Here is a 25,917-nt window from a genome sequence, read left to right as displayed (position 1 = left end):
TCTGCTATTTGCCTCATCAATCTCCCTTATTCTATTTTTTCTGCCATGAGCAGAAATTACCCAGAGATTTTAACATCTCTAAAACCATCCAACAGCCTCCCAAACTGTGCGTTTGAGGACCTTTTAAAATCTTTCCATGAGCATAAACTATTTGCTTATGAATAAATAACATTAAAATTGTATGCACACATTGGCCTATAAATGCACAGCTCTCCTGTAGTCTGTCCTGGATTGTGCAAAAGGAGGTGTCAAGCCTTGTCTTTTACCAACTGTGTGTGGTACTTCTGTGGGCACTGCCAGCCTGCCTGCAGAGGTTCTTCAGGTTGTCTCCTGTGCACGTTTGCAGAGGTATTTGGCTATGTGGAATGTGTTTCAAATGTAACCACACTGCAGCTACAATTTGCACCTTCTCAAAGCACCGAGGTGAATTACAGCCCAGACAGAAAGTCAGCATTATCTCTAAGGACTCCCACTGCAGAGGCCCATCTGCTTCCCACTCTTGTGCATTACGTGTTGAATTTTCAACATGAATTATAACTTGGTCTAGAAAAAGCAAGTCTTAACAGCCTGGAAGCAGAAAAAAGCCATGGGAGGGTTAGTAATGAAAGGAAATATGACTGTGAGCAGTACAGTGCAAACATAGAGCAATGCCACTTAAGCTGGCCAATATTGTCTTCTAAAATCCTCTTGCTATGCTGTAACCTTTAAAAAATGAAACATTCTCTTTATTTATCAAGGTGTATTTCTTCTAGTTCTCCAATAAGAGAAAGCAAAGAGATCCTTCTGAAAATCACTGTTACCATTTAAAAAAATCCAGGCACATGTATACCCAGACTACTTCCTTACCCTTTCAGAACATGCCTTGCAGCAATGCCTGTTACAGCAACTTAAACTTAGTGAATCCCAAAAGGTAGAGGTTATGGCTTTATGACCACTACACTATCATTTTTTAGGATATTTATTCCTCATTTAATTGTGTCATTAAAACCAATTACATTAATGGCACACCTTTTTAGCACAAAGCAGGGATGGAGTGCATGGTAGGATCTGACCCCACATATAAATAAATGAATGGCATATATGAAGGAGCAGGCATGAACACTTCTGGATGTAGAAAATAAACTAATACAAAGTATATCAATGCAATTTAAAAACACAAACTACTTGAAGAAGACCACTAGGTACTCTGGCAGATGCATAATTAAACATTTAATTTCATAAAGGCCGAGCTAAAGGTTGAAGGTGCCAACTACTCTCTGCACAGGGAGCTGAAGAGAAGCTTTTAATTACACCATCATAAACCCTGAGTAAAATATATGGTACCCTTTAAATAATCCTGGAAAAAGATGGATGGTAGCAAAAGAAGATGTAGACACTGAAGAACTGACTTCTAATGGATTTTTAGATTTTTGAACATGAAAGCAAACAAAGCAGATAGTAAACTGATTATCCAAAACCAGATATTGAAACCCCCAAACCTGGAGTTTAGAGAGCTCCTTTTTATGAACTATAGTAAGACAAAAACACTGTCATGAACTTGAGTCACAGAATGAGACCTCCGGTTCAGGAATGCAGGGTAATAGTGCCAGCTGTTTGATATACCCAAATAGCTGTAATTATGCATTTATATGTGCTCTATGACCAATCTGTTTTTCTGGAGCTTGCACTTTTGATCTGGTTTTTCCAATTGACTGCAATCCCACTAATCAGCCGATAGTAGAAATTGCAAAGGAAGGTAAATTAATGATTTCAGTTTGATCTCAGCTGTGTCATAACTCATTAAACACCACATACATTTTGTGGCAAGATAACCACACACACACCTTTTGGAGCAACTGCTGGAGACTATCTTGCAAGTAAAGATAGTGTATCTGGATTTAGAAGGTCACAAGATTCCTGAGATACATGTTCCCTGCAGAGGGTATGTCAGAGACGACCTGAAGACAGAAAAACAAGACAGACCCTGGCTGTGCAGTCCATGAAGATGTGAACACTGCTGAGAGGTCTTTTAACACATTTAAGCTAAGAGCTGTATCAACAACACAGTTTTAATTCTGAACTCTTCTTATCTCAAATTTTCTAATTCCCCTTGACTGTCCCTTTAATCATAGTAATGAGAAAAACCTCATCCAGATCTCAAAAATCACAAAACTGGCCAAAAAGTATGCTGTTTGAATTATTCTTGGGGGGTGGAGGGGGTTATTTCTAAAGCTCAAGGCTGCACACTGGTCATGACTTCAAGCTTTTAATGTCTAATCATGAAAGCCCAAACCACTTTGCAAGGTTATTGAACGGCCACGACTGCTGCCACTGGGGACCCCTCTGCAAGAACAGAGGGGAGAGACGGCAGCTGGAAGGAAAAAAAGCATCTTCCCATGTGAAGCAGAGCCCTCAGAGGCTCACCTACCCACAGGTCTTCAGAAGCAGTTATTTTAGGGAAAAAGGAAAAGTAACTGCTATTCTTAGATGGAGCAGAAAATTCAGAGAACTGGCAAAACTGATTAATGGCAGTAATATCACAGGCTAGAAAGGAGGCCACGCTGTGGTCACATCTGTCTCATGGCATTTAAAGCTCTATGCAGTGAGCCTCTGCAAACCTCTTTTTCACCTTCCCTCTATCATTTTTCAAATTCTTAAAGTTGATTCACAGCTCAACAGTTTCACCTCTTTCATGCCAGTACTTCCTGTTGTTCTATATTTTACTGAAGGGTTTGTCATCCCCCTGAAATGTTGATTCCAAAAGGAATCTTTTTGAATGCCTTTACCCTATGTAACACCATTTTGCTGATGGCCAGCCAGGCTATTTTCAAAATTTACATGTGCCATCCTACTTCTAGTGTTAACATAGGCTATTAATAATCATATTTTTCAGCACTTGTGCCCACAAGCTATCATTAATAGCTTTTAAATGTTACTTGAAAAATAAGACCTCCCAGTGGTACAATTATAATTTTAACTACCCAGTATGTCACAACAAAGGAATCAGTCTTCTGAAAAATCCCTGAAAAAATACAAATTAATACCAAAGTTTGATTAAAAAGCTCACCTGGGCTACCAGTAAGTTGCTAATATTTTTAATCCAAAAGATGTGCTTGGCTAATGGTATATATAAAGTTAGTGCAAAATTGTCTTTCTGAGTGCCCATCTAGTGTTTTGCAAAGAAAAAAAAAATCGCAATGACAAAAGACTTTGCAAATGTGATAAATGGATTTTAAATTGAATGAAGTTCAGGATACAGAAAATGGGAATCAAAGAATATTTTGGAGCTAGGGAGTCAGCTTTCTGGTATTTAACTGCTGTAACCTTATAACTGCATTTATTAAGTTTTCAAGTTCCATCATCAGAAAACAATGGCAATTTTTGCCCAATTGGGACATCTGCCATCTACAAAAGGGAGTCATGAAGCTGTACCCTTCTCATGCCCTGCATTACAAATTCAACAGCAATTGGAATTAAGGGTGTTATTGAACCTAAAGAGGAACCACATCAGGACCATCAGAATCAAAATGCTGCAACAAACCTGTAATGATAGGCTCCAGGCTGGTAGCGGAAGACAATAAAATTCACCTTTCAAAATGAGTTCATTCCATTAGCAGAGTCATATTTTAGAATTTATTAGAAAACTGTCCTCACACCATTGTTGGGTTCTTTTTTTAAAACCTACATTTTTAGTGTTGCAAACTGAAATAAATGGCATGATCTAGATGTAATTAAAACATTTTGTAGTAAAAAAAAGAATGAAGTACTCATCAAAAATTTATATTTTATATTATATATGCACCTAGTACATCTGCTATGCCATTGGGACAGATGTTTATTAATATGGATATCTGATCATATTGCTAGACTGGTAATGGCTCAGTAATCCATCTTCTAAATACCACACAAGTTTCTGACTATATGTTGAATCAATTATCAAAATATTTCCAAAAAAATCCTTCTTTACTGCTATTGTCTCTGAAAAGCACCATTAACTTGTAGTTTTGCTTCAACAACGATGTTACAACATATGGTGTTTATAATATGTATGTTGTATGAAAGACTCACTTTAAAGAAATTTCCTTTAATATGGTAACAGGTATGAAAATCAGATAAAATTAATATAGATGTGTTTTGATAAGAGTGATCCCTTGAAATAATACACTCTCTGGTAAGGCTGGTGACCATGAAACAGGTGACTCAACTGGAAACTGGTCCTTTCAGTTATCTTCAGGAACGCACAGATCCTAAATTCTGCTTCCTCATGCAACAGCACGCCCTAAATTTGTTATGTGTTGCATGCTGCAACCCGTTTTTATTTCTCTGTTTAGTTCTTCTGTCTAGAGGAAACAAGAAAAATAGGATATTCATATTCAAATTCCTTTTCTTGTTCAACTTCAAAATCTTGTGAGTAGAAAAATCTCACCTCTTCCTGCCAGAGTACTGCACTTGTCTTGAAATGCTGATTTTCTTAGTGACAGAGTTCAGTAAGACAACTTGACAATTCAGTTAAATATTGAAATATTTGGCTACAGCCAAGCATCAGTGTTTTATGATTTCTCAAACTGTGTAAATAATAATGGTTTATTAAATTAAATATATCCTTTTCTAGTCTATCCCAGCACTACTGATGTCCACTACACATTTGTACTCACCTCTACTGTGGACATATTCTCCTACCATCTCTTCTGATTTCTAAGCCCTCACGCAGATACAGATAAAGCTTACCTTATTACAAGTTCACTGAAGATGAACAAGCTGGACTCAATGGGCTTGAATTTTTAAATTCTCTTCCCTTCCCAGTATTTTTCTGATCCTACTTTAGCCTCATTTATTTTCTCCTAGACTGACAAGTTGCCGTTTCATGTGACACTGCCTCAGAATCAGACTACAAGGCCACAGAAGCTCCAGAAAGTGTTGTTTCAGACACCTGATATTATCAGAATCTTTCAGATTAAACTCCTGAGCTAAACCAGCACCTGGTGTCATCCTATTTGTTGCATTTCAAGGGTTTGGGGGTTTGGGTTTGTTTGTGTTTTGGTTTTGGGGTTTTTTTGAGTGAAAACGATAAGGAAGTTTCTTACTTATCTTTACTCTATTTTACAATTGCCTAATGAACACGACCAGATGAAGCAATTTCAGCCCTAGGCAGAAGTCTTCATCTCTGCACTATTTACTTGACTCTCACTGAAAAAGTAGCTGGCTTTAAAATGCTATGCAAAGAGGAAACTAATTTCAGATTTTCAGAATAAAAATATATACTTTGCATGATAAAAAAGAAAAGTTTTAGAATGAAATGCATTTTCTTTGCATTTGATTGATTTGATATGTCCCTTGCTCGTGCTTTGGGAAAAAAAAAGTAAACTAATTCTCATTTACACTGTTGACTCACAGAGTTATCAACAATGCTACAGCACCAAAGGAAAAGTGTTATGATGTTTTTGTCCTCCCAAATCTCCCGCATTTTTCGTGGTGAGCTCTCCTTATTGCTCTACTTATGTAGACATAGTAACGTTGAGGCTGTGTGAATGAAATCTTTGTACTGTCAGCCTCAAGCACTCAAATATCATGAGTCAGGCTCCAAAATACCACAGAGCTGGAATAAATATCATGAGACTTGAAATAGTACATCTGCAGTTCTTCAGATTACTTTTTTTCTTTTTTTTCCCAAGCTTTCAGGGGTCACATTTTCAGGATTTGCTCAGCAGCCATGAAAGTTAATTAAAAATGCTGGAGGTAAGTAAGTTTCTCCTACAATAACAAACCTCAAGTGCCAAGACACAAAGTAATATACATGCAAAGATTTTTAATAACACTCTGAATTACCAACACCGACATATTATATGAATGTAAGAAAAGAGCAGTTAAAACACAGGAAGTCTTAATTTCTGCCTGCTCATCAAACGTCAGTAAGAAAGTTCTCTTGCAGCCACACAGTGGTGAGAGGTAAGTGGGAATGAGAGAGGAGAACATGATCATGGGCTAGAATCCATCACTGATGCCAAGAAAAATAAAGAACAGAGGAAAGACATGGGAAAAACTATTACCAAGGGTGCTGTTTGCTAGCATGTGTAGCCTTTAGCAGACAGTCCTGTCTGCTGGTAGTGCTGTACAAAGCTGCTTAACTCACTTTACTTTTGCCTCCCTCATTTTAAGAGTAAGGAATTTGCTACAGACTGGCAATTAGAGAGCATTCATCACTCCTGCTGCAGAACACCTGGGGTGAGGAAGGGATTTCCTTCCCCACAGTGATGCAAGAACTCACCTGCTGAAATGCCTGGCTGCGGAGACTGCAAACTAGAGCCAGAATTTGGGGCTTACATAGATCATTCCTTACTGTTTTGAACTTCCTGGTGTAACTGCAGCAAGTCAGGCCATTCCTGATTACATTAATTATGCACTTCCAAGGTTTTCTTAACAACCAAGAAGGCAGGAAACTTTTCTCAAGTGGCACACAGTTTCTGCAGAAAATTGCATTCAACACACTTGACAAAATTCAATCAGGCAAGTTACTTGTCATGAGCAAGTGTCACTGTCACTTTGCTGTGTCAAGATAAAAGCATCGGAAAATATGTTTGGCACAGGCTCTACAGTGAAAGAAACTGTGTAATTGTATCATGGTGGGTGAAATCTCCTAGGACTGAAACGGGAAAGTATCCTCTGAGAGTGTTTTAAGTTGAATACAACATGCCCCAAATATAATGTGACAGTCCTGAATAAAAACACCACTTTGTCTGATTTTTTATCTGTATTAAACCACATTTTAGTCCAAGGTCTGAAACTATAGCTGCAGCTTGCTTCCTCATCCAACAGTACTTAAAATTGAAGAGAACTTCTGGAATAAGTTACTGCCTTGGCAGGGAACACAGTACAGACAGCTGCTTGTTCACTGAAACACTGACAAAATTTTGAGGGTTTCTGCTCTGAGGCTTATGCTCTGTCCCAGCCCACAAGAAATTCTCTTTCTGTGCTAATAACCCTGCTTTACCGATAGGAAAAGCTGCTTTTATCACAGTTCAGCAACCATTAAACAGCCACATTTACTTATATATTTATATCTTTACATTTATAACAGTCCTCTCATTGTATCAGCAGAATCAAGGGGCTGTACATCTTTATAGCATGGCTTGTCTTAGGATTGGTTGGGAAGAAAATTCTTCCAAATTTTGTAAAAATACTAGTAAAATTCACTCAGTCAAAACCACTGCCCAGCCTGACTCTGAAAAGGAAACACAAGATGAAGGCTCCACACTGCAGCAAGGGTGCAGTGTCACTGAGAAACTTAGTGAGGACTTCCCTCTAAAACATCTGCACAATCATTTTTTCTTGCACCCTCCTTCTGTTTGGTTTGCTTACTGTCAGAAGCCAAGGGGAGATGTTTTCCAAGTGGTTCTCCCTTGGGAATGTGGGAGAACACAGAGGTGATGCGCATTCCCAATGAACTGTCTGTTCTTCAAACACCAACCAGACAGCACCTGAGTCCACTGAGAGCTTTATGATTAGGGGGAGGCCTCAGGGCCTGTCATCCTGACAAGAAACAGCTCTTGGAAAGAATTTGATGGACTAGTCTGAAAGTGCCCTTTGAGGAAAAAGTCCAAACAAATCCCACAGTCAGTTAAAAAAGGTATGAGAAATGAAAGACTCATTCATTCTTATTAATCCAGGCTAAACTGCAAGTCCCAAAAGCAAAATTATGGCTTGTGTAGGGAAAAGCTGCAAAAAACCCACCATGTGAAAAACAGAACATTCCTGACACAGGTAAAGTGCAATGATTAATCTGGGTAGGACCTGCACATTTATAGCCACTGAATACTTGGAAATGCAAACAACATATTTTAGGCATAAAAGCAAAATTAAAGGCAATACCGACTGAACACTTGCAATACCCTTTCCAACAGCAGCAACTCCTTTGGCAGCAACTTTTTCCTGCTACATCCTGTGTTTCCCACACTATGCCAAAACCTTGGTGTAACACAGCACCAAGCTCTCATGGCTGCTGGTAACAGATGTCCAGCATCTGGTGTCTGCAGCTCGTGTCTTCCTGTACAAGAACTGAGAACTCTTTAAGGAAATCACTTTTAGAATACTCATGTTATCATCATCTGCTACCTCTGACTGGCCCACTTGAAAAGCAATATCGACAGAGACCAGCCAGCAATAAGGAAGACATTCCAGAGAGAGGAATGGAATCATGTATATTCCAGCACAGAAACCTTGAAGTGCTAAATTAACTGGGACCTATGATCTGTTTATAACTATTTAGCCAAAAAAAAAAAGTTATTTAAGAGCAGAGCATTACCATATGTCTAGCAATTACCACAGGCCCATACATACAGAAGAGGCTTCTAAGCCATTACTCACTGAAGAATACCCTGCTCTGCATAGATGATTCAGCCAACAGGAAAAAGATGTTAAAACCAATGAACAAAATTGAAAACAAACCACTGCTTAATGCTAAAAATAAATCAAAGGTGTTAGTGTAAATGGCCAAGTATTGTCTTAATTTTAGACCCAGCTTACACAGTTCACCTTCAGCTCTAGGGGAAAAAAAGATACAGATACCTCAGGACAGCGACAGAACTGTCGGAATAGTGAAAAGCAGAAACTACACTATTCTGCTTTCTCTTTCTCTGACACTGCACTAATCAGAAGCACACTATCTCCAGGACAGCACTCATTCCTGGGGTTAGGCCTGTGGGAAGAAGTGTGCTCACAACATCCCTTCCCTCCTCCTTTACAGCTCTGGTTGTATTTTTGGTTATTTAATTTCGCTTCTCAGTTTATTGAGGACCTGTGGCCTTTTCATCAATCTAAAGAAGACCTCAGTGTCAGCTACTTATTGTAGGGGAATAACAGAGGTGCCTGTGTAGGGATGATCTCAATTGTCTGTGAAACAGGTATGACTACAGCAGGTATATTTAAACAGTAACTTTTCAGTAAGTTTACAATGAAATGAAGAAAAAAACCTACTGACCTCTGAAACTCCTTCCATTAGCTCACATCCACCCAGGGTATATTGGAGAGTGTCACTCCTTCTCTCTGCCATCACAGAGCACCCAGAACTATTGGAATTGTTTGATTCATTACTTCCTAACAGTAAGAATAGCTCTCAGATGACCTTAACAGTTCAGGACTGAGACAGGTATGAGAAAATACTGTGAAAGGGGATCTTATGTTTGCAGTCTGCCATGTAGATTCCACTTCATTTCTACCTTTAGCCATCTTCTGAGCAGCTCAGGTAAGATCCATGGTGCAACCTTTCAGTGAAGACGTGGTGCAGGGACGCAGCACTGTGCTGAGCAGGTATTTGTGGGAACATGCCTCAGTTGAACATCACTAACAGTGCCATTTGGAGGAGAAACACAGAGTTTGAATCCCCCAGCAGGACCCAAACAGCAGCTGCCAAAGGTACTGAATAAAAAAACGTGTTAAAAAATGCTGTACAGTGTTGGAAGAAAAAAGTGTGAAAACCATTGGCAGGCTGTGTGAACCATGAAAGGTCCTGGTTTAATTAAAAAAGGCTGGAACAGACTCCGGTCATAATTTTAGCAGAAAACAGCAGTTCAGCACTGTTTCTATTGTTCACCATGCTCCCAAGGTGAGCATTTGCAAATAGTTTGTTCTCAGAAGTATCCATACTCCAAAAAGAAAACTAAACTAAAAGGTTACTAAATAAAATTAACTACAGTAAGGTTTCTTGCAAGCCTGCAGCTTCTGAGAACAATTATATTTTATTAGATGGCAACTCCATCCTAGCTTGCTTCTTGGCCATGAAAAAACCAAAAGTTCAACTGAAATTAGTTCCTGTGGATTGATCACTCAGAAAGAAGAAAGCCAGACATTTGGTAGGGTGAAGAGAAATAATACAGGAGCAGTGATTTGAGAAAGATGAAAGCCTTATCTCTCTGAAATAACCATGGCTTCATCTGCACAGAGAAGGGTGACCATAGCAAGTGCTGCAGTGCTGTCAAACAACTGATCTGTAACCCAGTAGAGGGAAGAAGGGAAAATAAATGTAAAATAATAATTTAGGAATGAGTGAAGTAATATACTCCAGTAGAGAAAAATATAACCATATATCTTCTTCCCAGCCTATAATGTACTATTGGTATATCAAATGACCAAAGCCAGACACACAAATTTGGGAGCCTCTGGCTGATTTGGATATGTCTGGGTACCATAAAAACATGGGGTTTAGGCTGTGCTGTGCCTTCACCTCATCTACATGTTAAACAATGAGATACATCCACAACACAAAGGGCCCAAACTTGATTTTTCTCCAATGCTTATGAATTACTGTACATGTGAATGTAAAAGAAGATAATTTGTTTTACAAAATCTCTTTGCTTTGGAAAATGTGCCTTATAGCCTCAAGAATTTTTCACGTTTTACACTCTGATAGAGAAGCCTTGATATACAAAGTTAATAGCGTTGCTTCTAAGGGAAAAGAACAGAGGAGAAGAGAGAAGTCCCTGCCTACAAGCCTTCCTCAATCCCTTCTCCAGACTGCCCCCTTCCCTCCTCACCAATATCAGAGTGGCAGTCCCAAAAACAACACCCCTTTACTTGATTCATCTCCTCCTGGTAACCACAAGGAACCATTTGAAGAGCAAATTCTGGTGACCAGCACTGCAAAGCCTGTACAGCATCAAAAGCACACTCCTTTGCTTTATAAAACAACATCCCAGTGATCTGGTTCCCTTCTATTTCACTGTCTGCCTTCTTTCTTTTAACAGTTACTACTCATTTTTATGTACCCACATTGGGTACTATCTGTCACTATCAAGTTCACAAACTTTGCCTTGACAATTACACTCCAGACTTCTATTTCATGAACACCAGCCAGGTCAACAGTCAGTAACTGCCATAAATCCACTTTTTTTTTCACTCTTGGACAATAAATTGTCAAGAGAAATGTGGGTGTACATCATACTCTGAAAGCAACTGATCTCTTGTAGAAGTAAGCAAAACTTTCCTTTGAATCAGCATTAAATTCACAGGAAAAAAGTAACTAATATTTTATGTCAAATTTCTGGTCATAATTAATTCACTGCTGTGCCTACCCTTCCAATGAAGGGGCTGCAAAAGTTTCCAGTCTTATTTCTTGGAAACTCTCCAAAGGTTTAAGCTTCTAACTTCTGCTAATTAATTCAGGAGGAACCTGAACATATGGTGTTATAGCCAAAAATATATAGCATGTACAAAATATAGCAAATAAATTCCATAAAAATAGGCCTATATTTTAAAGGGTGGAAAAAAGCTGGGAGAGGTGCTTTGCCTTTTTAATGACTGCTTCTTTATTTTCCTAGGAGACATTGCTGGGTGCTCTTACCCAACAACAGCTTGAGCGAAATAAACATAAAAACAAGTCTTGTGTCAAGGCAGTGAGGTTCAAAAGGCAGATTCAGTGACGTGCCAGTTGGAGAATGCTCCCAAAGCTGTCACTTCCCTGAGCACTACCATAAGAACAGCAAATCATAACATGTCACTGCATGACCTCATATCCAGTTTGGACATTACCTTGGCTTCCCCTTCTGGGTGGAGGTGAGCCATCAGGATGGACTAAGAACCAGCTCCCTCTATTCCAGGTGCCATGGCCTGAGTGCACTAATGGGCCTTAATAGTGCTGACCAGGCTCACTCTCCCACGGCCCTGCCCACTGGCCCAAGACCTCTGATTAAGATCTGGCCTGCACCCCATCCCAGTCCCTGACCTGACTCACACACACACCTGTCTCCAGCCTTGTCCTCAGGTTGGATGTTAAACCTACTTTGCCAGCACCCTGTCTCCTGGATGGACTGCTCATGGACATACTGGAGTCTGGCTTTGGCCCCTTCTCCTTTTTGCCTCTCAATGGACCATAGACCTGCTTGGCTGCTTACCTTGTCTGGGATGCCAATGGTTATGGACACCCTGTGCTCCTCTGAAATCCCAGCGCTGCTGAGCTCAGCAGTGCTCAGTGCAAGGGCTGTCTGCACTGGGATTTCCCTCGGATCCTGGCTTGCCTCCCTTACAGAGCAGCTGGCATTGCTGCTCCCTGACAATAGCTCATATCCTCACAGTTTTGGGATCTCACTCCTGCTGGCCCAAGGACAAGGAGGAAGATGCCCGTGGATGGAACTGGAGCAGCCCCAGTCAGAGTGTGGCTGACCCTGTGGAACCCCACAGTTGATGGGTACCTGTCACCTCGGGGGTGCTCAGCCCCCCTTGCTGAGGAGCTGACACCCCCTCTGCCCACCCCTGCTAAGTGATGAGAGCACAACTTAAACTGCTGCAAGGCACACCTGCCTTCATGCTGGGCCAAATGCTGCTCTTATAGGTACCGCTAATCCTTGTTCCATCATGCTCTAAGGAGATCATCCCACCACAGGCTTCCCAGCTGCCTAGGAAAACTGGCCTGGAAGCTGTTAAATTACTGCCTGAACTACTCTTGCTTTACACTCCTCATGTCTCTGCTGACAGGAGCTGTTATTTGGGAGTTCTGAACACACCTTGTCCTCTGAGTGTTGTAGTCCCTGAAGACAGAAGGCAAAAGACAACTCTTTTTGGCACAGAAGATACAACTTGTCACTTAATTGTGATTCTATTTGCTGTAATGTATACTGGGACTTTGTAGTTGACTTGCTTCTAGTCCTGGATGGATTCCTGCCAAAGGCTAGGTAGATCCATGTGTCCGCCTTATTTATGATTTTGCTATATTTGAGTATGTCTGAATTTTATTAAGTTGTCTTTGACTTGCCCAACGAACAACCATCTCCTTATCTCTTCGCTTTCTTACCTCAGCTTTTATGCTGTTATAGTACTGGGATCAAGAAGTGCTAGGTACACTGAAATAAATGTTAGACTAATTCTAAGATTTCAATGAATTCCTTGCATTTTTTGCAATCTTATATGGGACTACAGGAAAAATAACAAAACAACAACTGTTATTTCTCTGATTTTTTTGAGGACCAATTGTTGTGTCAGTAGGTTGTTTTGCCCTATGTATACAATTTGTTTACCCATACATGAGGTGTAACCATCAGCACAAACCAAGTATTTCCACAGAAACAGTAGAATTAAGAGGCTCATTGTTTCAAATGGAACACATTTTCTTGGACTTAAATTTATAAAATTCTTTTAGGATGTGGAGCATGTAATTACTCTAATCAGAGGAATTAATCTTCACAGCTTCCATGACTACGAGGCATTCTACAGGAATTAAAAGAACAGTTTGCAAGCATTGACAATATAGAAGTTGAAATTAGGAGGGTTGACTGTTAGGCTAAAATAAGTTTTTGTCACCTTTCTATCAAAAGTTTGAGTTAAGTTCAATAATTGTTAAGCTCAATAATAGGAAAGTATTATGTTCACTTTCATTTCCGTTCCAAAGAAATGAAAGTTGCACAAATAACATATCTTTTTTTAAAAAATAGTTTTTAAATGGAAGACCAAACTGTGAATGCCTCATCCTTCCAAAGAAAGGGGCAATTATATGAACAGTGAAATAATTACACATGCTTGTAGTGCAGAAAGATATCCACAATGTAATTATGTCACTGACAGAAGGAAGAAAGAGTAACAGAACCTCCTTCTGTCCTGATGTTTTGCTAAAGAGCTTGTATTTTCCCATTATGACTGCTCTGAGGACAATTTCAGGGACTGAGAATCTATCCTGCCCATACAGGGGCATTGTGAATGTCATCTGCTGACTGCAGCCAGCAGCAGTACTGAGAGATGGGAGAAAATGTGTCTTTTAGGGTTATGACAGTGAAGGCAGGTGGTTTGCTTAATGCAGCAGAAGCGAGAATAGAAGTGGGTGAAATGGTTGTGGTTAAAGAACAACAGATGACACAAAAGGAACAGGAGACTGTAAAAACAAAGCCAATCCACACAGGCCTGTGTATTATCTGTCCTCTTCCTAGTTTGATGCTGACATAGAGCTCAAGTTTATCCATTCCCTTGAGTATTTCTAGACCAGTTATGAGCAATAGCAAAAAAACTGTTCAGTGAATGCAGCTGTACACAAGTCAGCTGCATTTTGTCACAGTAATGTTGCAGAGGAAAGGAAGAAATGTTATGCTCATTATTTTGGTAATTAGCTGTTGGCTGTATTGGTTTACAAGTGTTTAACATGCTTTGTTAACCTGCAAAATAGCAAGGATCTGAAAGTTGTGCTTGTTTATCTTATCACCCAACATCCTCTTCAGCTGCACACTGTCATCCATTTAGAACCTCCTTGTGTCACAGTCTGAGAGTAAATTCTGACCTTGGAATCCCTAACAGAAGCATCTAAACCAGACTAGGCATCCATGATTTATTGTGTTTGTTTAATAAGAATACTATTGATGTTAATTATGCATACTACAGGAAAATAAATCCACTGAGCCTGAAGGCAAATTGGATATCTAAATACTTGGAGTAATACTGAGTCATAAAACCAAACTGTTAATGATTTTGGGGTTTTTTTTGCCTGAAATGTTTCTCTTTTGGTTCTAAGACTTCAACCCACCAGGTGATTTTCACTTTGAAATACAGGGTATTATAAAGCAATATATTTGGATATTATAATTTCTTTTTTGAAATTTTACTATCAAAGGATGAATATCTAGCACTTACCTTTTAGGACTATATTGAGTAGCAATTGCCAATTATGATTAATTATTTGCTGGTGTATGTATTTAGGAATCAGCTGAAATTATTTTTAGTATAAAAGTGGCAGAAGCATCCACAGGAGTATCATATGAACTACAATATTCTATGAAAGTATCATTAATCAAGATACAGTAGTACCATGAAGGAAATTCAGACTCAGTCAAAAGCTTCTGAGATGGGCAGGAGGATACAAATACTTGATTTTTGCCTTCAAAATCCTCACTTATTTGTGAAAGTTGCATTTGTGTAAATTTTAGAAGCTCTGTGACATTCAGGAAGAATGAGCAGTACCAGCTGATTCTGTGTTACATGGTATGATTTAACCTGACACACCTCAACAATCCATCACAAACCTGAGAGCCCATGTTTCTATTTGAGAGCAACAACTGCCTGAGGCTACTACACGTAGTACTGGCAGGACAGTCAGTATCCTGAAGTACTGCAAAATCTTAAACAACATTCACACTACTGTAGCTAATGCAATTCTGCTGCTCATTTTAACAGTAAAAGTTATCTGCTTCATCTACTGTATTGTAACAAGTAAATCCTGCTGGTTCTGTTTGACAAGGCCTGTATCATAAAACATGTGCAAGTATGCACACACAACTAAACTGTACCTGCTCTATAAATTTACCTTAAATAACAACTTTATATACTTAACACAAGTAGAAGTTGCTCTTAATATAGAATCCTAAGGAAGGTTCATCATCATCTTTGCCCAAAGTAATTTTCTCCAAAATAACTCTGTCCTTTCTGATGGCTCAGTTGAACAACACCCCTGTTGACAAAACTTTCACAATCTTTGGGTGATTTTTCACGACATAATCTTACAGTGAAAGTTGTTTGTTCTCATATGCAGGTTATGATGCAAACACTGAGTAGATATGGACTCTCAAAAGCATCACAGATTGCTTAATGAAATAATGCCAATCAATTAATTCCCTGATAGGAGCAGGGAGGGGAGGGAAAGGGGAAATTCATGCTTGTATCTGAAGCTGAACTGTAGCTGTAATGGCAATTAATGAGTTCAGGGGGTTTAGTAATAAAGGTATCATTATCTTTTGTGGCAGTGACAAACTGGTTTGGCAACCGGGAAGAAGACTGAGCGGAAGAGCTGGGACACGTGATTTCCAGATGGGTGAGAGAAGCTGGATGCAACTGCTGGAAATCTGAGGGTTAGAAGGGGCCAAAAAAAGGCAATAAGTCAGTGGATTTTAGGGTGCAATGAAAAAGGTCCTCAGAATTTCAGAACCATCTGAAATGAGCTGAACGGGAAATAGGAGGATCCTGGGTAACTCTGATGTGGAAAGGGGTACCAGGAAAACCAAATCAAACAGGGAGTTATGGTGAGAAGTTTCATGGATAAACTTGACTAGGAATAGAATCCCTCCTTGGTCCTCTTTCTTCGTTATCTTTTTGTCCCATGCTCTCTTCAAATCCCAGTAACTACACGACTGCCATCTTCACCTCCCATCTTCTTTTTGGATCCCTCTTTTGCTTTCCCAAGCAAAGACTAGAAGACCAGATGAACTAAGGTTGCAGACTATTCTCTGGTGTGGAGACTTGCTAGATGGGGCAGCTGCACTTGGTCTTAAGCAAGAGTGCAACAGAGAGAAAAGATTAGGTGAAGCTACAATCCTTGGAACTAGAGGTAAAAGCAGAATTACATTTAGTCTTACTGTAAGGATAAAGGGGGACAGCTTTTGGAGGATGACTTTGCTAGATTTATTTTTTTCAAGTCTTGCTGATTTGTTTTGCTATTTCTCATATTAACTCTGATATTGATGCCATTTTAGAAGCAAGTGTCAAGCAGCAAGAGCAAATATGAGATACTTTCTGAACAGTTTGCTAAGGGCTGAACTCTTCATTTAAAGGAAGTGTTTATACGGCCCCATTTGGAATCTAACAACCTACAAAATGGGTGAGGGGTAAAAGCCCAGTGACTCTCATTTACTGCTTATACCAAAGAATACTGAGAGGGACTGTCAGAGAGGCTTCAATCCTGAATCCATAGACTCCATGCCATTAGGATATGCTGTGAAACAGCCTGGCAAAGTCAGCTACCAGCTCTAGTCTCTCCCTAGTGTATCTTCAAAATCACCTCTCACATGGCAGCGAGCTCTGCCTTGTATGTCTGAATCTTACCCGAGTCCTGGTGGTACCTTTCCTATCATCAAAGTGTGTGAAAATCTTGCATGAGGACATTCTGCAGTTCTCTGTGTGAAGGATCTTGCCTTGGTGCACAAGAGTCAAACACTAAGGCTGTCCACCAAAACTATTCTCAACAAGTTCTGACTCTCAGGAGCTCCATTTATGCTTAAACCATCAACCCTTCTTGCTGCTTTCTCAAGGTGAATTAAAAATTCCAGTGTTCTGATCCTAAGCACTGCTTGAATTAGATACACGTGTGAGCAAAGAAAACTTATGTCTAATTATTGGTAAATACCTTTTTAATTATAAATGTGCTGTGGCAATGGAAATCAAAAATCCTGCTCCTTTTACACACAAAGCTTAGGGAAAAACAAACCAAACCAAATGCAACCCTACAATTTTTCTTGTACCTTTTTAGCCAATCAGCAGAGAAATTAGAATATTTTCACTACAATACTATTAAAACTGTTATGGCAGGTCAGGCAATTTTTTGATATTTACTTCTATAGAAAACACAGCAAAAGGACAGAACACTGATGTGTGATTGACCCATGTGACTAAATACATTTTCCTCATAAAATTAAAGGCTATAACTTCTCTTTAAACTTATGAATATTCTCTGATTGAAAATGTGTGTGTTTGCACTAGGAAAATGTAACAGGACACAAGGAAGAAACAAAAATTCGAATTATGTGAGCATACATGTCTGTTTATACATACCAAAATCCCTATTCTTTCACACCCCCCCTTCCTTTTACAGGTAATTCTGCCTGCTGTACATTGAAAAACACCAGTGGAGTCTTCTTGATCAAATGCCAGTACTTTTCTAATCTCTCATTCAGATACCACCCATCAATACAATGTCACAGTGTCACATATGCTGAAGTCTAAGCAGTGAATTAAATTAATTGACTGCACTACATTTATACAGATTATTACCAGGAATTACGTTTGCTTAAAAGCTCAGTTTAAAGGAAGAAAACTCATTCATTGCCAAGACAGAAGCTATTCCTTAAAATCAGTATGTTCCCATACAGCAGGCCAGATATGTCACTGGAATAAGTGGAAGCTCAAAACCAGAAGGAACTTCCATTTTGAAACCAGTAGGGGTAATTTTTGTACTGAGTTTTCAAGTGTGTAATGGTCCTTGTACAGCTAAAACATTTCAGATGTTGGATGCCTCAGATTACAAAGGTACTTGGTACTTTAGGTGCAAGCAAGTGAATCTCATAGCACTGAAATAATCTGCACCAACCATCACATTGCACACACTGCACTGCCAGGGACACCCTGTCCCTGAGAGTTCAGTCATCCAAAATGGGACCTACACTAAAGACTCATCTTGAAGTCATCCAAGATGGCCAACAGGAAAAACTATGGACAAAGCAATCCTCATTCGCTCATCCTTGCCCAGGAAACTGAAGCCTTTCAAAAGCTGAACCAAGAACTGAAATCCTGTTTCCCTGCTCCATAACACAGATCAACACTCACAACGCTGACAGAGTTTGGGCCAAGACGGAGTTCCATGGATAGAGATGTAAATCCATATCTGTCGCCTCCACCCACTCATTGCTGGGCTACACAGTATGTCATGTGAGGGCTACAGACATGATGACTTCGTGCAAAGAAGGAAGCACCTCCCATTCCTGATAATTTTTAGCCTAATACTCTTGAAGGTGAAAAGTAAGCCTAAACCCCTTCCAGCCCAAGAAAACAAATGTCCTGCTATCCCGAGTGAATCCTCAAGGTATCAGAAAACCAAACAAACCCTGTTGTGTACAGTTCTGCACAGTAGACAGATTCGGAGGAGGTGCAGGCAAGCACTTTGGATAGATCCTGACCCAGTAAGGTGCTCTGGAAGCAGCCAGCTCCTCTGAACAGAGAAGTGACAAAGCACTTCTGCATATTCAGAGGAAGATGAGAAGTGACAGTCACACAGGAACTATCTCCCAGGCTTTGCTCACTTTGGCACAAGGCCAGTGGCAGAAGTACAGGTTTCTGGTCAGCCATGGGAGGAGCCAGCAGAGCCAAGCTGAGATGGAATTCTGTAAGAAGGACAGGGATGTGGCTGCAGCTCCAGGCTGAGGATAGAAAACATAATCAGACCCACTGATAGCTCATTTGTTTCTCAGCTTCACTAAATGCCTTTGCTGTTGAAGCCGTGGCAACACAGGAACAATTTCAGGCTCCTTATTCTTTTTGCCTCATTCACTGTAGCCCTCCTAAAGAAACTAAAACTACAATCCAGTTCATTTTCAGAAAAGTAAAATTCAGGAAAGAAACCTTTACCAAACTCTCTTATTTCTAGCATCAATAACCTTCAGCAAGAGAATTAAATTGGCAGGAACTTTGTATGCTATCCCCAACAAACAAGTGTGCTGGAGTCCAAAGGGAATAGAGAGCCACACTTTCAGCAGAGCAAATGCCTGGTGTCCACTGCCTCCACTTCTGTCCGTCAGGGCCAAAGCTTATTACTGCAAATATGATGTGGTTTTTACAGAAGTTTTAATAGATTAATAGATTCCAGTAATCAATATAACAGGTTTTCCATTATCAGGCCTTATTATCATGTCCATGCTACCGATGAGCAGCTGCTGCCAGCTGCTACAAACTTTCAACAATGCCTTTCTGCTTTTGTAAATTCCTTTTCCATCTGTCAAGCATAAGCTCATGATGACAATGATATACAGTCATTGTGGTGAATGGATAGTTCACCACAGCAAAGTTCATCATCAAGTTTCAGAAAGCTTATGTCATGTATCACATACAAAGTTTAAAAAAAAAAGCTGGAAAATATGTATTACATATAATTACAGTTGTCTGCTCTAGTGTCTGTTTGCAGAGGACATGCTCACGACTGTTCAGTAGGACAAGAATTGTTTCAAATGAGGTTCTGCAGGTGCCTTCTGCCAAGACTCAAAAAAATCAGAGGCATCTGCTCTACAATCAAATAAGGAAGTTAAGCCATAATGAGCTACTTCAGGTGGTTACAATTTACAGCAGTCCTAACTTCCAATGAGTAATCACTGATTATCACTGGCCTTCACTGAAGTCATTCTGAAGTATTTTTGTTAATGATCCAAGCTATACACACCAACAATTTATGCCAACATCATTCCCAATTACCTTCTGTTTGAATAATGAGTTGTTTTGATACCAACATTAACTTGGTTTTAGTTGAAAATATTACTGTTGCATAAATGGTCAGGGTAATACACAAATGCAAAAGGTGACCTTGAAAAACTAAAACTTTGAAAAGCTCTCATTGAGATTAAATAACAATGAATGCATGGTAATACCATTTGAAGAAAAACAGAAATCAGCTTATGTAACAAGTGACTCAAGTACAGAAATTTACTATTTGTCTGAGTAGTTTCTGATGTTACAAATACAAAATGTCAGAATCTTTTATTTCTTCCATGTTCAAGAACTTGGAGTTACAGACTGGAGAGCTCAAACCCCAAGGTGAGCTGGTGCTTGCTGTACATGTACTTGCTGCACATCTTTTGGGTGTCCAGAGAAGGGAATGGAGCTGGTAGAAAAGGAGGCTTAGGGGGGACCTTCTCACTCGCTAAAACTCCTTGACAGGAGGATGTAGCCAGGTGGGGTTGGTCTCTTCTTCCAGGTTACAAGAGATAAGACGAGAGGAAAGGGCCCCAAGTTGCACCAGAGGAGGTTTATTTTTAGATATTAGGAAAAATTTCTCCTCTAAAAGGGTGGTCCAGCACTGGAACAGGCTGCTCAGGGAAGTAGGGGAATCCCTATCCCTGGAAGTGTTCAAAAAACACATGGATGTGGCACTTGAGGACATGGTTTAACTATCAACAAGGCAGTGCTGGGTTAATGGTTGGACTCAACGATCTTAAAGGGACTTTTCCAGTTTAAACAATTCTATGATTCTATTCCCAGATTTCTACAGAGCAGGAATTGAAAAAGCCAGTTGGCACTTAACTGCCACCTTTGGTAAACAAGAGGAAGAGCCAGAGGAGTTCACCTATTGCTCAGATCTTCATTTCACAAGACTTCGTCTGGCATTGAAGAAGAAACAAAACTTGAAACCATATTACTAAAGGACATATTCAAAACCACCTTTATAAAGGTGTGAGACAAAGTTAGGTAAGATAGAAACTATCTCGTAAGACCATTTTTGTATTACAGGGTGACTTGATTTTTGTTACCAAGGGCCCTAGACACCGAACAAAACACTTGGTGGGATAGTCTGACCCCCAAGAAATTACAACTTGAGTATTAAACACATAACATAGGAATATATACTTGTATGTACTTGCATACCTCAAGTTATAATCTAAACATCTGTGAAGTAAAAAGATTAATACAATCCCTACAATTTGGAAGAGAATAATCACACTCCATCTTCCAACAATGTACCATACTCCCTACCAAACTCTGAAGTGCAGACTAGGATTTTCACTCTCACTCCACAAAACATTTTAACTTCACCTTCAAGTAAGTTGTTGTACCAGAGTAATTTCAGAGTTCTCCATGGACTCTCTGGATATCAGCAGAACTTCATAAAGAGCTTCTCTTTGACTCAAAGCTGCAGATTATGCCATGTTCAACTGAGAGCCATATATATAAAATTAAGACTTTGAGCTCGCCTTCTTAATTTTGATTATCTAAAGCTGGTAATATAAAGAATTTTGGCGAGAGAGGTGACTTTAATTGTAAAGATTGACTTTATGGCATAGAATGTTCTTTTTCAAAGGTCTCCATACAAATCATATACTCTTAAAAAGAACAAGGTTGCAGAGTCCCCCATGCAGGTCTTTAAATCTCTCTCACATGAAGGTGAATTTAGAAGTTGCCAGTGTGATAAAATGCAACAGCTGTCTTCCCCAGAACGAGCCTAGAGCAGAGCCTAGCTTTGTTACCTGGTCCAGCTCTATGCAACACTGCTCATTTACACACCTGAGGAATTTGTCTAAGAGGCTGAGATTTTTCTTCTTACCTTGCATGAATGGACTTATTTTACAAGACATTAAGTGTTTTGCAGGAGTGGTTGTGTTTTAAGGCTTCACTTGTCAGCAACTACTTTACTTCTAACCAGACTGGGGAGGGGGTGAGGAGGGCAGACAACACCATCACCATCTTCCTTTGGTATAATTACTTCAATGAAATTTACTGAACATTTAATTCAGTGCATGGCAGAAAAAGCTCCTGAATTTAAGATTGTTTCCTGCTAAACGAGCATCATAGAACATATACTGACAGCAGAAAAAACTGCCAGCTTTGACAGCTATTTGCTACAGGACACTTCATTCTTCAAAACTACATATAGCAGCATGATAGAGTTCTGATGAAAGCAAGAGCAGGTAATGTGATATAAAATATGCATGAGTATGAAAGTGCACTGCCATGGGTAGGCTCTGTATAGTGTGTTTCATGCTTGACAGCATGGTCTGATACAAGTAGAAAGGAAACAGATGAGACAAAACTACTGCCTAAAATCAAGATTATTTTGGGGGTTTTTTCCCTTTCAGTAAGAGCGGAAATAGAGGTACTAAAAGACGTGCAAAAACCCTACCAACCAAATTAATAAAAGAGGACAAACAAAAAAAAAATAAGGACAAGCACAGCTCAAAACTTCAAATCTCCCTCCCCACACTTCAGTACCACTCCCTAGTGTGTTACATTAGCTTATTCACTCAATTTTGTAAAGATGCTGTCACCTGATATTAAAAACTCAGTATTTGCTGCCCAAAAAATATGACAGTGGCCTCCAACACTTATAAATATTGAAGACTCTTTTTTTGCATAATTACCTTGTGAAGTCAGTCATCTCCATCATAATCACACACATCCGCTTGGCCAGAACAATTATGTCATTGCTGGTATCATCCCATATTTCAATCTCTGCATCAAGCTTACTCTTGACTTTTTTGAAGTCAGCCACTTGCTCAGCTATCTTTTCCTTTTCAGCCTCTGGCAGTTGAGTCATCTTGGCCTAAAACATAGAATAATTTGATTTGTAAAACATCTACATCAGAGTATTTTTCTTTTTTAAAACAAAATCGCCGTACATTATTAAATATATAGTTTAAAACCACTGTGGCCTGGGCAAACTGTTCGAGTTTGAGTACTTCTAAATTTCAAAATCTGTATGCTGTCATCTAGTTGTGCCAAATAAATTATCTCAGTGTGATGGGGTCAGTTGTGTTTGTGAAACCATTAATATTAATATTAAAGACGAATACATTCTTCCAAAGAGCCTTTATGAAATATCACTGACAGTTGCTCCTATTTCTTAGGGTTAAGGAGCCTAAGTGTTTTTAAGTATGATATATGTGCAAGTTACAAAATGCAGTATTGATTTGGGTAGGAAATAATCAATGAAAAGGGTTAATTGTCCTAGAAGTTTCAGGTATGCATGTTCTCTCTCCTGAGAAGGTTCTAATAATAATAATAATGGCCAGTCTTCGCGAACGAAGATTTGGGGAAAGGTCTTTTTACCTTTCCAGCCTGCGCAATGGATTTTTTAGGTGAGACACAGCCTGCGCTGAACTGAGCCCACCCTTTAATCCTAAGGTTCATCTGCCGGGGCCAAGCAAGCTTGGACAATGGCAGTGAGGTCCTTAGGACGTAGGTTTGTTTAGAGTGACCTTCTCATAGATGGATGGCCTCACAGGGCTAACGAGCTACCATCTGCCCGGGGGACTTGGGATTCGAACCTGTGGTCGCAGCAGTGAGAGTCCTGCATGCTAACCACTAGGCCACCAGGGGTCCCTGAGAAGGTTCTACATTACCAAAAAAGACTTAAAATATGGATATTCTGTCTTTGCAGAAGATAAACAGATGAGCATATCAGAAATCAGTATGTGAATAAGGTTACCAAAACCTCCTGAAAATGGTGAGAGAAATATTTTACTTAATGTTCTTCTTCATGACCAAGATCATCAGCCTTCTCCAGACAAGGGTCAGATAAACCTCCTGTGTCGGGAACAGGCCAGGAGGCAGACAGGGGCCAAGATATTATGTGGCCACATGGAAGTCCTGGCCCTTCATAATACCTTCTACCCCAGGAAGCAGGGAGACCTTTGGGTTTGTTGGTCTTGATGGCTCTACTGCCACCGTGGTTCTTATCCAGCATCTTCCCTGGAAAGCAGTCCCCTTCAGGCCACCAGGAACTCACAACTACATGCAGCAACTATTAACACACTGAAATTACTCTGCAATCAAACAGTAAATATTTTGTGACTTATTCTTGTTTATAAAACATTATCTACCATCAATAAAATAGAAAGTTAAGGCAGTGGCTGAATTACTTATAATTAATATAACAGGCAATCAGTCTTATATGTAATGCATATGTTTTTCAAGCCATGTCTTTTCAGAGATCTTATTATGCTAGAATCACTCTGGCACAGGGTTAATTTTCTCTTTTATACAAATTACTGGAAATTACAGGTTTCCCAACATGTAACTATGTTATAATTGCAGTCACAGAATCACAGAGAATCACAGAATGCTTAAGGGTGGAAGGAACCACCATACAGTGGTCAGAACCACCCTACAGTCACAGACTTAGAAAGTGAAACTGTTTTGAGGACTACTTCTCTTGTTTTGTTGAAAAACCCACAAAACTAAATAGACCAGAGAAGACCAAGGTACACTTTCCTCATGGCTGTAGGATAAGCTTGCTGGGTGTGCTGTTTTTTGGCTGGGGTAGTTAATTTTCTCCACAGTAGTTAGCATGGGCTGTTTTGGATTTGTGCCAGAACACACGTTGGTAAAATAACCATGTTTTGTTATTGCTGAGCAGAGCTCACACAGAGCCAAGGCCTCACCTGCCCCTCACCTCACCCCACCAAGCAAGGAGGCTGTGGGGACACAAGGAGCTGGGAGGGGACACAGAGGAGACAGCTGATCCCAACTGACCCAAGGGATATCCCAGCACATAAAGCTGGGGGAAGAAGAAGAAAGGGAACATTCAGAGGTGTTTGCCTTCCCAACTCACCACTGCATGTGATGGAGCCCTGCTGTCCTGGGGATGGCTGAACACCTGCCTGCCCAGGGAAGTGAGCAATGAATTCCTTGGTTTGCTTTGCTTATATGCACAGCTTTTGCTTTACCTACTAAACTGACTTTATCTCAAGCATTCCCACTTTTACTCTTCCTATTCTCTGCCCATTCCCAAGGTGGGGGGGTGAGCAAGCAGCTGTGTGGGGCTGAGTTGCCAGCTGGGGTTAAACCACAACAATGGCAAAGGTATGAAAGTAAATAAAGAGCTGGGCTACAGAAGGAAGAGACCTTTTTATGCTCTGATGCATGTTTGCTGATTGGTGGATGTCTATGGTATTTCCTAGCCCCCAGCTTCTGTACTGGTTTGAGTTCAAGATCACAGGCCTGGATCTTGAAACCACAAGAAAGATGACATTTTAATGAGGGAGCTGTGACATACAGTATCCTGCTATCTGCCAACAATAATGAGCTTCAGGTGGAATGAGACACATTATCCACTGGAACAAAGGGGCAAAGGAAACTATAATTCTGACCTTGTCTTTTCTCTCCTTTCCCTCATAATGCTTTAAAACCGTGTACAGCAACAAAATAAAACAATTGGATACACACCCTTTTAAGCACAGATTTGATTTTGTATCAAAATAGGCAACATAATGGTAATTGTGAAATAAAGATCTAAATTGAATGACTGCTATTACATGACTACAGGTTTATTTTGTCCACCAGGAGAAAATGACTTTTTCATTACTTCCAAGACAAAAATGTTTTTATTGCAGCAGCAGATAACAGAATTAAGACTAGGTGAGAGTAGCAGTTATATTTTTGATATTTTCTTTCTTCTATTAAAAAAAAGGTATAGATTTTTATCTTTAATTTCCCTGAATTAACTCCTCAGAAGGCTATTTATTTTAGCTGGATTCTCCAGCACTGGGCTTATGTTATTTGCATTCTCCCATTTGCAACTTGACTTACCCTGTGAGATTGGTGTTTCTTTTCATTCCAGCCCCTTTCAAGTTTCAGTCAATTCTCCATCAGAGAAACTGAACTTTTAAGGCCATTTAAGGACACATGTGGAGTAAGTACTTGGTGAAGATTTTGACTCTCCTCTCGCTGGTGCATTGCTTGCCAGTAAGATCCCAACCCAAAGAACTGGCCTTTTGCCTACCTTTGTCC

At 39.8% G+C, this 25,917-nt stretch overlaps 1 protein-coding gene across 8 annotated transcripts in view; it reads right to left on the bottom strand.

The window, feature by feature from the left end:
• The window catches only part of CTNNA3 (catenin alpha 3), a 428,400-nt gene that overhangs the window by 27,498 nt on the left and 374,985 nt on the right, over positions 1 to 25,917 (bottom strand). For all 8 annotated transcript variants that reach the window (XM_027694077.1, XM_027694076.1, XM_027694078.1 and 5 more), the window contains one exon: positions 22,548 to 22,729. In XM_027694077.1, coding sequence (XP_027549878.1) covers positions 22,548 to 22,729 — 182 coding nt within the window. The remainder of the gene's footprint in view (positions 1 to 22,547; positions 22,730 to 25,917) is intronic.

Source organism: Neopelma chrysocephalum, unplaced genomic scaffold (genome assembly GCF_003984885.1).
Source record: "Neopelma chrysocephalum unplaced genomic scaffold, ASM398488v2 Primary Assembly neopelma1_96, whole genome shotgun sequence".
Taxonomy (NCBI): domain Eukaryota; kingdom Metazoa; phylum Chordata; class Aves; order Passeriformes; family Pipridae; genus Neopelma; species Neopelma chrysocephalum.
The sequence above is the reverse complement of the archived record's forward strand: the minus strand, read 5'-3'. Positions and strand labels throughout refer to the sequence as shown.